A 15,763-nucleotide genomic window follows, 5' to 3' on the forward strand; every position below is an offset into this window, starting at 1 on the left:
ATAAACACTCTTTCTGCCTTTTCTCAGGCTAGGATGAACCGATTTCTTAAGTGTTTGCATATTCATATTACATAGGATCTCAGAGTTCAATACACCTTCATATTCCCACCAGTTAAGTAGGTCTTTAATGTCATATTTAATAAGAAAAGTACCTAAAATATGACAAAGATGTACCAGGGATTCAACCCCGTAACAGGCATTCAACCCTGTTACAACCCTGTTACAATAAGAAGTGTGACGGGGCTGAATGTGATGGGGTTGAAAGTTTTATGCTAATCTTTTGTTAATGTGTTCATGCTAGCAGCTAGTAGTGCACCACATGGCATTATACAATGTAGGTATTTATGCACTTTTCCAGTTGCAAACTTTATTTTTTAACACACCTGGTTTACTATGAGTTTTCCTCCTAACAGTGTTGAAACCTTAAGCTTTACGAAGCCCATTTGTTCATAAAAATCTTCAACTATTCATAGAAAGTTAATGAGAAGCCTACCATTTGCTTCACCATGATGTTCAAAAGACTTTGCTGATGTCACTTGCTCATGAAGAATGTCAAAGGGGTCGTACCATTATTTTATGATAGGGGGAGAGTGGTTGCGTTACGGGGTTGAATGAAACGCAAGGACAGGGATAAACGCTTAAATTACTTAAAAAATTAAAAATTATACTTTATATTAAATGTGTTATTCTTTAAAATTACAACAACATGCACTTTAGCGTCTCACCAGCAGTGCAAAATCAGGAACATGCAACGTAATGTAGATGTGTACAAAGGGTAATATATAAATAATATAGAAGGGTAGACATGAATATGTTTTGATATATGCAGTATATAGGCTATATTATTAGTTATTAGTACAGCAGTTACTTTAGTTGTTGTAAATGTGTCTATTCAGCCAATGTGATTGTAGCCATTACATATTTTTTTATTAAACACATGCATGCTTACTTAACATGTGAGGCATGTTTAAGGTTGTATGAAGCAGTCGTAGGCATACTCTCTAGACAAGGAAGTCTGAACTCTCCCACACAGTCCTGAGAAGAGTAGCCTACCATCAAGCCAAATCAGTGCACACAACACGTGTATCCAACATCTGTTTACATTGCCTTTTTAATATGTGGCCCGTATATTCAGAACGAATACACTAAAAGATAGAAATATTTTTAAGATACTCCAACACTCAGTAAAGTACAGTACGAACACAATCATATCCATAATTGTGTGATAAATCAACCTCAATGAATAACAATTTCTTTTAGACTAAGAACAAAACATCCTATGTAGCCTTTAAAAATGAAAGTAGTCCATGTTGAAACTTGGCCTTTTTGTATTACATCTTTAAATGTTCTAATATGGCACCTTCATAAATCTTTTCCTTTGCTTATCATTTCAAGTTGTGTAACTGTCACTACAATGTGTAAGTTACATTATGCTAGACTAGTCTAAATATTACAACATGCAGTGTTTTAAATGGGTCTCAGAATTCCTTAGAAACAAGCGTATACTGAAATAATACAACAAAGTGACACTAAACATAAAGTACACATAGAGCCAGGCGGTTAATCCTCAGCCACTTTCCCCGTCATCCTGTAGCTCTGTGTGGGCCCCTGCTCTCCACAGGGCAGCCTGCTCTCCTGGCTCTCTGGCCGCTCCACCATATCTGCCAATAGTGCACACACAATGTCACATAAACTACTGTTTCTATGTCTGATTCATGTCTGGTATGTTTCATTACCGAATCATTCAAAGAGTAAAAACAAATACAATGGTCATGAGCTAATAATATACAGTAGAATGTACTGCTCTCAATATAATCCTCTCTCCCTCAAATGACTAGCATCACACTGATCGGAATTCATAGACCTCTATCGACCCCTAGTGTATTTTGTGAGGAACCGCATGCTATTCTAAAAGTGTCATTTAAAAAAAAAATAGGTTTATTTTACTTGGGAGATATCACTATAAACTGGAATGATAAAACAAATGTTGATAACAAACAGCTTTGATCTCTCCAACTATTGGGTTTACAAAGATCTTCCATCGAAACTGCACTCATAATCTACCTTACAATTATGAACTGAGTGTGAAGTCTGTGGTTTGTAGTTTTTTGTATCTTGTATGTGTGGGCTAACTTGTTAATGTGCTATAATGCCTACATAAATACAGCTATATGCTAACCCAGTGCAATAATACCTGCACACATACAGTATACCTGTGTGTGCGTAACATGTGCAATAGGGCGATTTACATGTAAATGTTCAGTAATATGCACTGTCCCTGTTTAATCAATACACCTGAATTATTCCTTCCTTAATAAGAAGTAGGAGATGTTACACACCCCTTTGCTGTCTGTGTCCAGGCTTGTTTCTGTGATGCTTGTGGGAGGGCGCGTAGAGGAAGAGAATGGTGAAAACATACAAGTTCCACATGCCGTAGATCCCTGTGACAAACGCACTGTGGACCTGCAGAGTGTAGTCTCCCCAGTGCCAGTGCCCTTCACTGACCTGGTGAAAGAATAAGACAATTTGGTTTCATATTTTTTTTTAGCAGTCCAGGAATGTCACAGTATATCATTTCAACATAATTATTATAAAACCAGCAGTTTAGACTTCAATGTTGATGGTTGATTCTTACTTGGTTTAAGATGAAGAAGATGACAGTGAACGCAGCACATGCTAGAGTGACCAGCATCAAAAACTTGAACCTGAAGATTATCCCCTGCCAAAAGCCAGCAAGAGCAGAAAATAAATAGACAGAATATTGTTTCACCTATTGTGTATATTTTTATTTTCAATTTTCAACATTGTATTTGTAGTTAAAAATTAAATAAAAATAAACCTCATAACGAAGTCTCTTAGCTTCTGGCATTGCGGTAAGTTGTTGTGTTTTCCCGCCGATGTTCCTAAACACACCACACACCATGCCACACAGGGAGAGGAAGTACAGACAGACAGAAAGCCCCGCCACAATAATGAAAGTTAACTGTGGTGACGGTCAAGGAAACGGTCTGAATGACACAGAGCGACCCACATTCAGATATCTCATAATACAGAATAAATAGTTGAAGGATACTGACACATTGGTCCCAACTTCTGAAGCCCAAACACTGTAGAAAGCGTTGGTCAAATGAACCCCCCTTTAGAAGAGACAAAGCAATCCAAGGTGAGATACCGCAGGTGAATGAGGTACAATATTTAACTAAGGCTATAGCATTATTCATGTGTTCATTTGCATCCGAGGTAAATATCGATTTAATTTTTTTAAACATTTTAGTGACCAATGTTTTTACAGACCAGATTTTGGATCCAGCCTTTTTCATTTTTAATATATCAAAAAATAACATGTACAGGTCTTAAAAAAGGATTGTTTCTGCATGTTTTAAGAAGAAATGTTATCATAAATCAGTAAATTAACAACATATGAATAAATCTTTCTGTAATAACTTTCAGAATGGTGCTAAGAATGATAAAGAATTCAAAATGGTTGTAGCCTATAGGAGAAAAATACAGACGCAAACAGACAAGGTTTAGTTAAATAAACACCTAAATGTACATTATGGAAATTTCATTGTATACTAGTTATGACTGAAAACATGTTATGAAAGCAAAATAGCCCAAAATCTTAAAATTGCTTGAAAAAAAAATGTTTTTGCCGGCAGTGTCTTGCCTTAATATCTAAATAAAAATACAGCGTTATCAACAAGAGACTGTCTAAAGCAATTGGGTTATTATTACCTTTCACTCAGGTCAAATATGAGGAGGCTGGAGGAGCCGAATACCACCAGCCCAACCTGCCACCAGTAGACTGACAGCCGCTTCCTCTGACGGTGCTCCTGAAGGATTTGAGTGTTGAGATGAACTGAAACCTAACATTATGACATAGTACATAGGAAGAAAGCTCGGGTAGAGAAGACGTTTTAAAGGTGCTTACCATGAGGTGTTCACCACAGAAGATGATCCAGAAAGAGAAGAGAGTGGAGTAGAAGACGCCCTGTTGAATATCTTCAAACAGCAGCATCCACGTCCACTCAAAGCCCAGGGACAGATACTCCACCGGAATGTTCAGGAACGTCATAGAGATCCCGAGAGCAAGAATCCCCCTGTAACAACACAAGCACACACACACACACTTTATAGAGATGCACAGATCCACTATTTTTCAGTAACGATCCGATTCCGATATATCTGGGTTTTGGATAACGGCTGAAACCGATACTGTCCGATATCATAATTATTAAACATTAAATTCTTTGTTGGTGGTGATGTCCTGTGTAAGGTTAGGAAGGCTTAAGCAACACAGACATTCTAATTTAAAAGAGCAAATAATATACAAAAATGCTAAAAGGTTTATCTGAACTGCTTTTCAAAATGATGAAATTAAAATGTGGAGGATATATATCACATAGCCATGGTCTTCAAATTGTATTTTCTTTCATAGATGAAATACCAAAGCTGGATGGGATAGGTCCCCTTCCCTAACATTGGAGTGACTTCTATCTGCTCTTAGGAGACCAATGACTTTCTCCTGTAGGCAGAGTATTGACCTGGTTCAAGCCTAGTAATGCACTTTAAGATCAAGACGTTTTCATTTGCCCTGCTCTCCACATGGCAGCCTGGAGCACTAATACACCTCTTATAGTATGACACAAGGTTTACCTGTGGCTTTAAGTCCACACTGAGTGACCAAAGAGCCTGGGATGCACTCAGTGTTTGAACTTGTGTTTTGTAACTTCACTCTACTCTTTAGAAAAAAGATGATGGTGTGTTCATTCAATAATATAAATTATATATTGAGCCTGGGCAGGGATGTATGGAGGCCAAACAGAGCAAAAGCAAACAAATAAACATAAATTAAAGTTAAGTTAAACTTAAGTGATGACCAATTAATTGTGAAATAATATCTAAAACAGTTTTTAATAGAAATAGCCATTCTTCCTTTTTGGCTCCTACTTCTCCAGGAGGACTGGAGGTCTTGTCAGGAGGCTGATCCTGTGCCAGTACCAAACTGTTGCCAAGGAGACCCAGGGACCGAACACAGTCTTCATGCTGATCCATACTGTAGTGAAGCCTCCATTCTGGTGGATGCCCTTAAGAGCACAGGGACATTGATCGGTTGAGTGTTACACAGCTTTGAAATAGAATTTGCAATAATAATATCGCAAATGATAATAATCAAACCCACCACTATATGGATGTCCTTTATTTCTCCGATCCCAACGTTGACCGTGTCATTGACTGGCAGGCGCAGGTTAATCAAATAATATTTGTGGGCCACACTTCCCAGTTCCATGAAGGGCAAGGGGTCACAGTGATAAAAGCGGCCTTCATTTTCATAGGTCTGCAAAAGCGTGGACTGTTCCATGTTAACAAGATAGAACCCAGTTTGATAAGAATGTATTTGCATGTGATAAATGAGAGTCATGCTGTTTTACCTTAGCCACTGCAAACGTGCACCTGAGTGGCCTTTGCTCCACTGAGTGAAACATTGTGCTCCATTCAGACGTCTGATCATCCCTGTGGGCCAGGCCAGCATCAATGGTGATGCTAACATCTTCTTCTGCACACACACACACACACGCACACACACACACGCACACGCACACGCACACGCACACACACACACACACACACACACACACACACACACACACACACACACACACACACACACACACACACACACACACACACACACACACACACACACACACACAGGGAAACAATAAAGTTTATTCAATATCCACCAAAATAATAGATATTATTCAATATACATATATTTATATAAGTTAATTTTCTTTCTGTGATTTCACTGGAAAATGTAAACTTTTATACATTCTAGATTCCTCACAGGGAAATGTGAGGCTTTTTGTTTTAATTCACCGGTAGATGATTATGGCTTACAGCTCAAAATCAAAAATCCAGTATCTAAAAATATTAGAATCTTACATAAGGCCAATTTTAAAAAAAGTATTTATAGTAGACATTTCGACCCTCTGAACAGTATGTTCGTTTATACATCCAATAGTTGTTCGGGGCTCCTTTTGCCCAAATGACTGCATCAATACAGCATGGCATGGAGGCCATCAGCCTGTGGCTCTACTGAGGTGTTATGGAAGCCCAGGTACTGTTATAGCAACCTTATAAATCTTATATAAAATTCTAATATTTAGAGAGACTGTATTTTTCATGAGCCATACTCTTTAAAATTTTAAAAGCCTAGCTTCAAAAAAATTTGATGTATATGTATATATATACAGTATTATATGTTCGTAAAATGTTGGAGAAAAGACACTTACCAATCTGATTGATCATTTTAAATGCAATATCAAACTGTAGAACAGCCACAATATACTGAAACAAAGGGCTCATCTGCTTGTTGGGAAGAGGAATGTGTACAGCAAAAACGATGTCGTTGGCATCCAGTGTTTTAGCCAGAGGATCATCAAAAGTGTTGATCTGCTGGCAGCGCTTTGGTCCCCAGGGCTGGAGCCAGCCGCGCGCCCTGGGCCGGTTAATGCATTTAGTGGACAGGTAGCCAATAGCACTGGTGGGACTGGGAGCTACGGCAAGAGCATGCACTGTGTTAAGTACAAGCTTTATCCTGTTTATCAAGCCACACTGGACAAAGTACATTCACATTAACAGATTTATTTTGTGCACTTTTAACATTCAAATAATCTTTAGCTTACACTTCCTAGAAAAATACTATTTGTAATTACAACAATTAAATAAATCAAACTACTTACCAATAAATGCTCCAACCATGATGGAAATAACTTGGAAAAGAAGAATAAAAAAAACAAAGAAAAGCAATTTCTTAGTGCTCATGTTCTCTATGATTGCTCCTGACATTTTAATAAAAAAAAGACAATTTTAGAAAATAAAGTGATGCTCAAGACTGCCAGCCCCCGGTCCCAATAGGCTTAGTGCTCCGCTGCTCACACACACTGACTCTCACAGGAGTAAGAACATGGTCAGACAGATTGAGAGTGCAGAGGGAGGGGGGGGGGAGGTATATGCATCATCCGTTTAGATTCACAACAATAAAACTGTGATTTGGAGTTGTATGAATAAAAAAAGAACAGTCAAGAGAATGGTCTATAAAACATGATTTCTTTTATTGCTTAAAGAATACAATTTGTAGCATAGGCGAGTGAATGTGTGTCACAACTAGGTTACTTGTCTTTACACTGAGGATTGACCACACAGTCACAATGCAAATGTTTGATACTGCAATCCCAGGAGAAGAAGGGCCAGAACAAGTTCAGCCTGGATATCAAAGCATCTTAACAAATTCATACAGGTTAATAATCCTTACCATTGTTTACACTGACCTGGCATCAGCAACAAGAAATACAGTAGCGCCTACACCTTAAAAAAAAAAAAAACACTAACCCTGGGCTGTCAAGTCTTTCTTCTATCTTTGGTTCTATAGGACAAAAAATATTATTTTTCCGAAAGGTGTGGCTAATTAGCAATACTGTGGGTGGTTCAAGGTAGAAAGTAAAATGCAACCTAAAGTATTTGAATGAGCTAAAATGAAAAAAAAAAAAAAAGGGTTACTTTTACTTCACTACTTAAACAAACAAAAAATATTCACAAGCCTAAAAATGAACCTCTGTTGAAAAGGGGCAAGGGGATAAAGAAAACCCTTTCTGTAAAGATGACCATGGGACCACAAGAGAGGAGGAATCCACTGCTCTGAAATGATTCTAGAGCAATTCTCCTAAAGCATCCAAGTCATCTAGCACAATGGACACCATGAGGGAGCTATCTGGTGCCAGTACCTGAAGGCGCCAAACCCTTGCTGCGTTATCACCAGATTTCACTGACATATCCCCTGCAATGTCTTGATTCAGTGTGACCACAACACATCCAGAAATCTACAAATGACTCACAACATAACGTCAAGACAGTAATTCAACAGAAGAGAAGTGGCAAAGGGGGAGGGAGGGTAGAAGAGATTCGTCAAAAAAAACCTTCATTAACAGCCGCGCAATCCAAATCATTTTCAGGTACTGGTCTCTGAATGTGTTGCTATCCCCCATGGTTCTCTTCACTGTCCATTCCAATGTGCATCATCCATGTTCCACTGATACAGCAGTGTCTGTGTGGATGACAGTACTGGGAGATGTGTGTGTCTTGTCCCAGGTTAAGGGTTAAGGACTAGTTAGACTGTGTCCTGGATCACATGTCATCCTCTTCATCCTCATCCTGAGAGGAGCCAGCCTGCTGAGCGGCACTGGCAGACGCTGCAGCCATCTGGGCCTGTTGGGCCGCCTGCTGCATCTGTAACCACTCCTGTTGGGCCAGCTCCGCCTGCTGCTGCCGCGCCTACACACACACACACACAAACACACACAGGAGACAAGGGAAGGTCAATCAACAGCTTATTGGACATTGATTTATTGACTGGCAAGTTTACCAAATGAATTTGTTGTGCATTGTTAGCCATTGTTGTGATGTAAGTAAAATTATATTCAATGTTACCTTTCAAAAGATAGGTAGCAAAGTGCTTAAAGGACACATGAGTACAATACAAACAGAAACAAAACAAAAGAATGTGTAACACAGGCAATACAAGTAAGCCAGTAAAAAGGTTCTGTACATCATTCAAGCAGAGAAACAATGGGTAAAAAGATATGTCTCAACGTGTGTTTTATAACAGCCTAAAGAGTTGGCTGATCAGGCTCCCAATGGAAGACTGTTCCACAGCCTGGAACCCAGAACAGAAAAGGCAGAGTCTGTGTTTTAAAAGGTGAAGTAAGCGGTTTATTTATGTTAATATAAGTTTTAAATCGCTCTTTATTCATACAGTGATCACTTACATAATGTGCGCGTTTCATAAAGCCGATCTCTCAGTCAGCTGCTCTGTATGTAATCGGCAAATAAACTTATTGGAGGATCCCGAAATTTTTATCCAATCACAAGAGAGAACGCTACAAACCGACAGCCTTCTCACTCATGGTCTCACTGCCGGTGCACGCCAGAGCAACAGATGGGTGAATGTTTATGCGCCATTGCACCTACAGTGGCGGAGCAGGTAAAAATCCTTCCCAATGTCTGTTTTGATGGTTTTATCATGTTATATCACACTTATGGATCTGAGATGATGCTAGATAACTTGCTGCTTGAAGACCGCAGTGCATTAATGTGGTGACGTAGGGACGAGCGAGGGGACCGCTAACTGCAGTAACTGACAGAAAGTTAGCTAAAAGAACCATTGCGCTTAGAGCACTTTTAAGTTTCGAACAACTAGGAGTCCTTGCTAAGTGCATGTAGAAATACACACAACATAGACATGTTTGCATTCTACTGTTTTCTTACAGAGAGCAAGGAGAAGGTTTGCATTGGAAGTGTCTACACTAGAAAACAACATGCAAATTTCAGTTGAAGTAAAACATTTTTTTTTAAACAGTCATTGTTGAAGGAGCAAGACTGATCACAGTTTTGATTGTATCCACATATCTTTTGGAAAGTAGTTCAATTTGTGAAACAGGTGCAGTTCATCTAAGGCTGAACCCCGGCAGCCACCGCACACAGGGGCCACAGTTCTCTAGCCTGTTCAGGTGTGAGCATGTTCAGGTGTGACACTCTGGCGTAGGGCGTATCCTTACTAACAGCTTGTGTTTTAACAGCACTGTTTTCTGCCAGTTCAGTTGTTTGAAATGTTAACCACAGCCAGACATTGCACAACAATAACATTAATCAGGATAGAGTGTACTTAGTATATTTGACCAGGTTTTGATGCTGCTCCTTGAAGTTCAACACACAGAAAAAGCATGTATATCAATTCAGTGGATTGATGCAGCATATGACCAATTCCACCAAATCCCAAAATATCATCTCATTTTACACTACCACTTATTCCTATACTTGCTTAAACCATACCTCATATGCCTGTCTTGTATTACACGATTTAATACACAATTTTACATTTTAGTCACAGCTTTGTTTATGATTATTTCTGGTACTGTTCCTGCTTCTACACACCTGTTGTGTGCAACATAACATGCACAAAAGTGAAGGAGAACAAAAACATTCAATGACAACTTCAATCTTAAAGTATACAAAATATTGTATGATTCCTTGAATTTGCAATACCAGTGTTATCATGGAAACTGATAGCATATTATTGTATGATTGTACCTTGGCAAACAGTTCCTGTTGTTGTCTGAGCAGCTCTTCCTCGGGGATTCCCAGGTTCTCCAGTCGAGAGCTGGCCTTCCTTCTCTTGAGCGCCACGGTTTTACACTCCTGCAGGACGTCTTTCACCTCTGTGATGTATGAAGCGAAACCAAGGCTCTCCAGGGCTGCGGTGGGAGCAACAAGACGCCGAAGGAAACAATTAATTGACGTGTTTGGAAATGCATTACAGGGGACAGTGGGACACACCCCCTCCTATTTACCCACAAATACACTAGTTGTTGTGTAAAGACATGAGCCAGGACTCACCGTTGATGACGTGCTCAGGAGATATAGTCTTTTTGTCGGACTTGTTGCATATTTCATTGGCCTCTGAGGAGATGAGGTGGATGAACTCCGTGCAGCAGTTGACCACCAGCTCTCTGGCGTCGTTGGCCACTCGTACGTTGGGCAGAACTTCCTTTATCATCTTGTTGATAGCTGCTCTGGGGATGGTGAGGTCGTCGTCGTTTCCAGAGGAAGAAGCCATGGTAGCAGGCAAAATAATGACCACAGCCCCGAAAGAACGAATGATATATGATATCCGGATGTTGAGTGAGCGGTTGAGTAGTCAGCAGACGATGAAAAAAGGTCCCCTTGAGTTAATGGAGTCAACGTATACTCTGCGGGGGCAAGACAACGTCAACTTATGTCACTGAAGAAGAAGACGTTTCCTCAAAGTTAGCCGGCTAGCTAGAGTAGAGCTAACTGAGCTAATAACGAATAAAAAAAATGACGTGCAGTTACTGCAGGCTGTTACGCGGAATGTGGCAGCACAAATAACAAAATACAAAAAGCGTTAATACTGAAAAAATATAGTTAAGTTGCTGTGGTCCCTGTCACGAGCAAACCGCAACCCCGAAGACAAGTGAAAGCGAAGAGTGACAGCATGGCTAAAGCCAAGCTAACAATGAGCTGCCCCTGTCATATCGGACCAAATATAGGGCCGGCTAACAGGCGACGAGTACAATAAAGTCACCACAACGGTGAAGGTCCCACTTCCTCGCATCGACAAAAGCGGCCAAGCTCGTTCTGCAACTGTTAAAACTACCAGTAGTAATTTTATATTATGGGCTAGCTACATTAGCTTAAATTCATCCGGAAACAACGTCAATCAAAGAGCCGGATATGGTGTTGTTTGAAGTCGCCTAGCTACTTCTTACCGCCCTCTACTGGGAACTTCTAGAATTACACATTTATATTTTATTCCATTTAATCTTTTTTTTTCTTGTCATACGGCGTCAACTTATCTGGTGTTTTGACCAAAAATGTAATTGTCTTGTTTACATTTTCTATTCGCCTTTTATTTTACCTATGTATACATATTATTTATCCATAGATCCTTGCGGTTTTTGTATAATACCTATTTTTCCTAAACAATATGTAATGTAGTAGCCTACTAAAATGTTATAAATAAAGCAAATCAGTATAAAAAAATATTCTATTGTTTTCCACTAGTATAGATTTTTGAAAGGGTTCCTCAATGAAAGTCCATGTGGTGTGAGGCTCAGAGCAAACAGCTGAATCCCCCAGATTAGGTCATGTGTAAGTAGCCTTCATAATCCAATGCCATAAACACAAAATGTCACAAACACAACTAGTGTACAAAGAAACACAAATATTAAAATATGGCTTCTAAGTCTGTAGGATGGCTTTTAAAACACACAGCCCTATACAAGGCAGTTCAATAGGCAATATGAACTACATGGAGGATTACTCTGATCCATTGACTTGGTCGCTGCCCTTCATAGTTTTGATTACAGCTTACATAATGTGTTTTGTGTAATATAGATCAGGGCTTGGAGGCTTAACAGTTGGGGTAATTACATGCATGCACAAAGGTGTGGTCTTGAAACTGCAGCAGAATCTCACAGACAGGTAACATATATAGAGATTGTATTTCAGCAATTATTATTGGTTTTATTTTGTTCCTTTTTTACTAACACTAATCATTTCATCTATAAGAATTCTTACAAAGAAAGGCCTGCAAAAAAAAAAAATAATTAACATTTCAGGAAACCTATACATGGATGGATGTATCTGGCCAACATTAACAAAGCTATAAAAGACGTGGACATGTTAGTTGCTCTTGTCCTTCTCCAAGGTAAAGCTCTGTCGACTTTTCCGGCGCAGGAGCTTGAGGAAATTCAAGCTGGCGTTGAAGACCTTGTCGTGTTCAAACACCATTTTGTAAAAGGTGTCAATGGGCAGGTCACCGTCGGGGTCGGCATATTTCAGCGTGGTCATGGGGGTGTAAAGCGTGTTGGTCTGATGACGGAACGGGGGATTGTCCATGCTGATGATCTTAACAGTATGCTAGGAGGAAAACAAAATAAGTACAGATGGATCATGGGTAGACAGATTCATTTATCTCATTTGCATGGCTTAAATGTCGACAACAATATAGGATGGGAAGGAAGAGCCATTTGTGGAGACTTCACCTCTGCTACATCCTCAGGCGTCTGCCCGAGGGTTTCAAAGATTTGCTTGTAGTTCTTCAAGTAGATGTTTGTGAACATGTCGGCGGTCACTTTGTCCGCTTGGCTGAGGTCAGTGTTCAAGGCCTCGTCATAGACTTTACGCTCAAACTCTGTTATCACTGGACCTGGCTCTATCAGGCTGATACTGAGGAATGCAAAGAAGAGAAGCACAGTGCAAATGCAATCAATTCCCAATCCCTATATAGGAAACTGAACAGCAGTATGCAGAGTTAATAGGCAGAACTGAATGCCACATAGCTATACTATTGCATGATGTTGTGTTAGGACTTGCTCCAGGGAAGGGTGTGGTTCTGTGGTTGTTTATTTTACGACTTCTTTTGGCCTGGCATATTTTCCCTCCCTCTGGCGAGAAAACAGTGGTTCTTGTTGTGAGCGTGCAGATGTGTCAGGCGTAGATAAGAGCTGGTGTGCAGGCCTTTTCATGTTAGCTCTGAAGGAGAATGTTGTTTTCTTTTTTACACTGATACCAGCTCAGTTAGCCTAATGTGAATCCAGCACAAAATGAAACGACCAAAATGTGCAGGGGTGTTTGTGTTCTGCATAAAGTGCACAAACAGATCGATGGTCTTACTTGAGATTAAACCTCAGGGCTTGTATCGCTAAGCTTTCACAGAAGCCTTCCACTGCAAACTTGGATGCTGCATAGACGTCGTTGAATAAAATTCCTGAAAAACAGAACAGTGTGATGTGCTGTTAGAACAGGTTTTAAAAAAAATAAAACATAAACGAGTGCTCTCACGATGAACACATGAATCCGTGCTCACCCTGGATGCCCATGACACTGCTGATGACCACAATATGGCCTTTCTTCCTCCTCTTCATGTCAGGGAGGATTTCCTTCAGCAGTCGCACAAGCCCAAAGAAGTTGGTGTCCATGACACTCTTCATCTCGTCAATGGACTGGCACTCGATGGGTCCAACCAGACCCACCCCAGCATTACTGACTGCGAGTAGAAGTCAAGCATAGTAAGAAAAGGTATTAAGGCAAATTAAAGGCAAACTACAAGTTAGTATTCGGGGAGGAAAGGCGCATAGTTGCAGATCTAATACTGAAAACATAGATAGCTCTCCTTTGAAGGACACATATTCAGCACATTTTCAAGTTCAAAAATTTAATTTGGGTTTTTTCTAGAAACTGTTTTCATGGTGTAGTGTCCAAAAAAAACTTTATATTTCTCACAGTGCCATTTCTGAATCTCGTCTCTTCAGCCTCTGTCTGAAACGCTATGTTTTCAGAACATTTCACTTGAAGCCCCGTCTTCCAAAAAGCCCAGTCTGCTCTGATTGGCCCTTAATCTAACTGCTGGTTTGAATCTAACTGCCAGTTAGACTCAGTGGTATTAGGGTGTGTGGCTTATCACAGGTGGAGGTAGTGCTAAGATAGGTTTGTAATAGAGGAGCTTGGCTTATCATCTTATGACATCATACGGGGAAAGACATTTGACTGGGTTTTTTGAACACAGGTTTTCAGAAAGTTGGAGGTGGAGAAAAAGAGAAAAGGTTGTTTTTTCTCCTATTTTTAGAGTCTTTAGTCACTCTGAGAACCCATATTACTGTTGAAAAAGTTCATTTTTTATCATAGGTGACCTTCAAGCATTTCTTAATTGACTCAAATGGTTTGCGGGCTTACTGAGAATGTCCACCCTGCGCTCAGGCAGGCTGTCCACACAGGCTTTGATGGAGTCCTCGTCACATACGTCCAGCTGTTTGAGCTCCAGAGTCCTGCCCAGGGTCCGACCGGCCGCCTCCACCAGTGCATCACCCTTACTCAGGTTCCTCATGGTGGCATAGACTGAAACCAACAACACTTATTTGAGGCTTTAGATTTTGTTTGCTACTTGAATGCATGCAGCAGTGCTGGTACAACTTAAAGTCCTGACTCCTCAACATTGAGCTGCCCTCATCACAACCCACTTACACTTGAATCTGTCACTTCCAACCCACCCATCTACTTCACTTATGGCACATTAGCCCGTCTGACTAATTGCACCTTTCAACATGTACATATCATGGATACAGAAATATCTCCAGTGACCCACAAACTACTTTCACTGCTGCTGCTGCTGCTGCTGCTATTGCACGACAATCACTTTACGCCTGCTCATATTTATAATGCTCTATTATTAGAACTATTGTATTGCTCTGCGTATTGCACTACATGCTTCTATCTTGCACTTGTACTTGTTGTTGTATCTTGTTGTTTGTGGCTTCTGAATGTTTGCTTCACTTCATCCATTAAATCTTGCATCATCCATTCTTTTATTTTCCACTGGGGAACAAGAGAACAACAAGTCCGTTCCTCTTTGAGTTGTACTCCACTGTAAACAGACAGATGACAATTAAGTCTCTCTCATTTGGAGGAGTGCATTTAACCTGTCATTCTTAAAGGGCCAGTGCACTTACTATCACAGATGAATAACATATTGTCTAACCTACTGCTGATGCATTGCAGAAACTAGACATCGGCTGCCACACTGATGTAACGGTAATAGAAGGTTTTGTTAAAGACACTGAAAAATTAAATCTGTTAAACTAAACTTGGACATTTTCTTCTCCCAAGTCTTCTGGTTAATATGCAGACATTGGGTCTATTTCTTCATCAGAAAGAAGTTCCAATAAAAAACGCAGACAGTGAGGTATCTGGATGATCCAGAATAACTGGGTTGTTTCTGGATATTGACGTAACTATTAAGTTGTTTCATAAACCTCATGTAAGCATGGTTCCTTGTGCTGAGGAAAGTCTTCTATTAAAATTCTGAATTCACCCTCCACATCTATAGGACTAAAAAACACAAAATACGTACATTCCCCTTATAATTTTCTTTTAGTCCCTTTGCTGTGAAATAATGTTTTCTTCAGCAAATCAACCTTATGCATGAGCAATACATAGAGTGTATTTGCAATAACAGTTGTGAGGTTATGGCAATTTTTTTTTAAATGTGGAAAATTTACCCATGAACCTTTTCTTCTCATCTTTGGCGATGCGGGCAGCCAAGGCGAGGCCAATTCCAGAGGAGCAGCCTGTGATGAGGACCACCTTCTGGTTCATTGTGCCTGTTAAGTAGTTTGTCTTGCAG

General features: G+C 40.0%; 3 protein-coding genes across 3 annotated transcripts; all 3 read right to left on the bottom strand.

Annotated features, from left to right (window-relative positions):
* Nucleotides 1–1,560: 1,560 nt before the first annotated feature.
* LOC307254470 (protein wntless homolog) lies at nt 1,561–6,852 on the bottom strand (the record flags this gene model as incomplete). The annotated part of the gene is made up of 12 exons (XM_080032864.1): nt 1,561–1,661; nt 2,340–2,505; nt 2,636–2,719; nt 2,840–2,983; nt 3,074–3,137; nt 3,736–3,833; nt 3,932–4,100; nt 4,951–5,087; nt 5,183–5,338; nt 5,433–5,557; nt 6,297–6,560; nt 6,747–6,852. The coding sequence occupies 12 exons, from the start codon at nt 6,850–6,852 to the stop codon at nt 1,561–1,563; spliced, it is 1,614 nt and encodes a 537-aa protein (XP_079888990.1).
* A 264-nt stretch (nt 6,853–7,116) lies between these two features.
* On the bottom strand, nt 7,117–11,288 carry dr1 (down-regulator of transcription 1). Its single transcript, XM_080033434.1, has 3 exons — nt 10,456–11,288; nt 10,150–10,313; nt 7,117–8,334 (listed from the first exon to the last, which is right to left on the bottom strand). The coding sequence occupies exons 1-3, from the start codon at nt 10,673–10,675 to the stop codon at nt 8,188–8,190; spliced, it is 531 nt and encodes a 176-aa protein (XP_079889560.1). The 5' UTR covers nt 10,676–11,288; the 3' UTR covers nt 7,117–8,187.
* Nucleotides 11,289–12,264: 976 nt separating this feature from the next.
* LOC307253863 (retinol dehydrogenase 8) lies at nt 12,265–15,735 on the bottom strand (the record flags this gene model as incomplete). The annotated part of the gene is made up of 6 exons (XM_080032070.1): nt 12,265–12,501; nt 12,627–12,810; nt 13,258–13,351; nt 13,451–13,630; nt 14,317–14,478; nt 15,639–15,735. 6 exons carry the CDS (start codon nt 15,733–15,735, stop codon nt 12,265–12,267), a joined length of 954 nt encoding a protein of 317 aa, XP_079888196.1.
* Nucleotides 15,736–15,763: the final 28 nt, after the last annotated feature.

This window comes from Ammodytes marinus (assembly GCF_949987685.1).
Source record: "Ammodytes marinus genome assembly, chromosome: 8".
Classification (NCBI taxonomy): Eukaryota; Metazoa; Chordata; class Actinopteri; order Uranoscopiformes; family Ammodytidae; genus Ammodytes; species Ammodytes marinus.

Bases quoted from the DNA above. Each gene is read 5' to 3' on its own strand.
- dr1 (XM_080033434.1), bottom strand. From the start codon at position 10,675: ATGGCTTCTTCCTCTGGAAACGACGACGACCTCACCATCCCCAGAGCA. The intron at 10,314-10,455 runs GTGAGTCCTGGC...CTCCCACCGCAG, and splicing joins TCCTGAGCACGTCATCAACG to CCCTGGAGAGCCTTGGTTTC. The intron at 8,335-10,149 runs GTACAATCATAC...GTGTGTGTGTAG, and splicing joins AACAGGAACTGTTTGCCAAG to GCGCGGCAGCAGCAGGCGGA.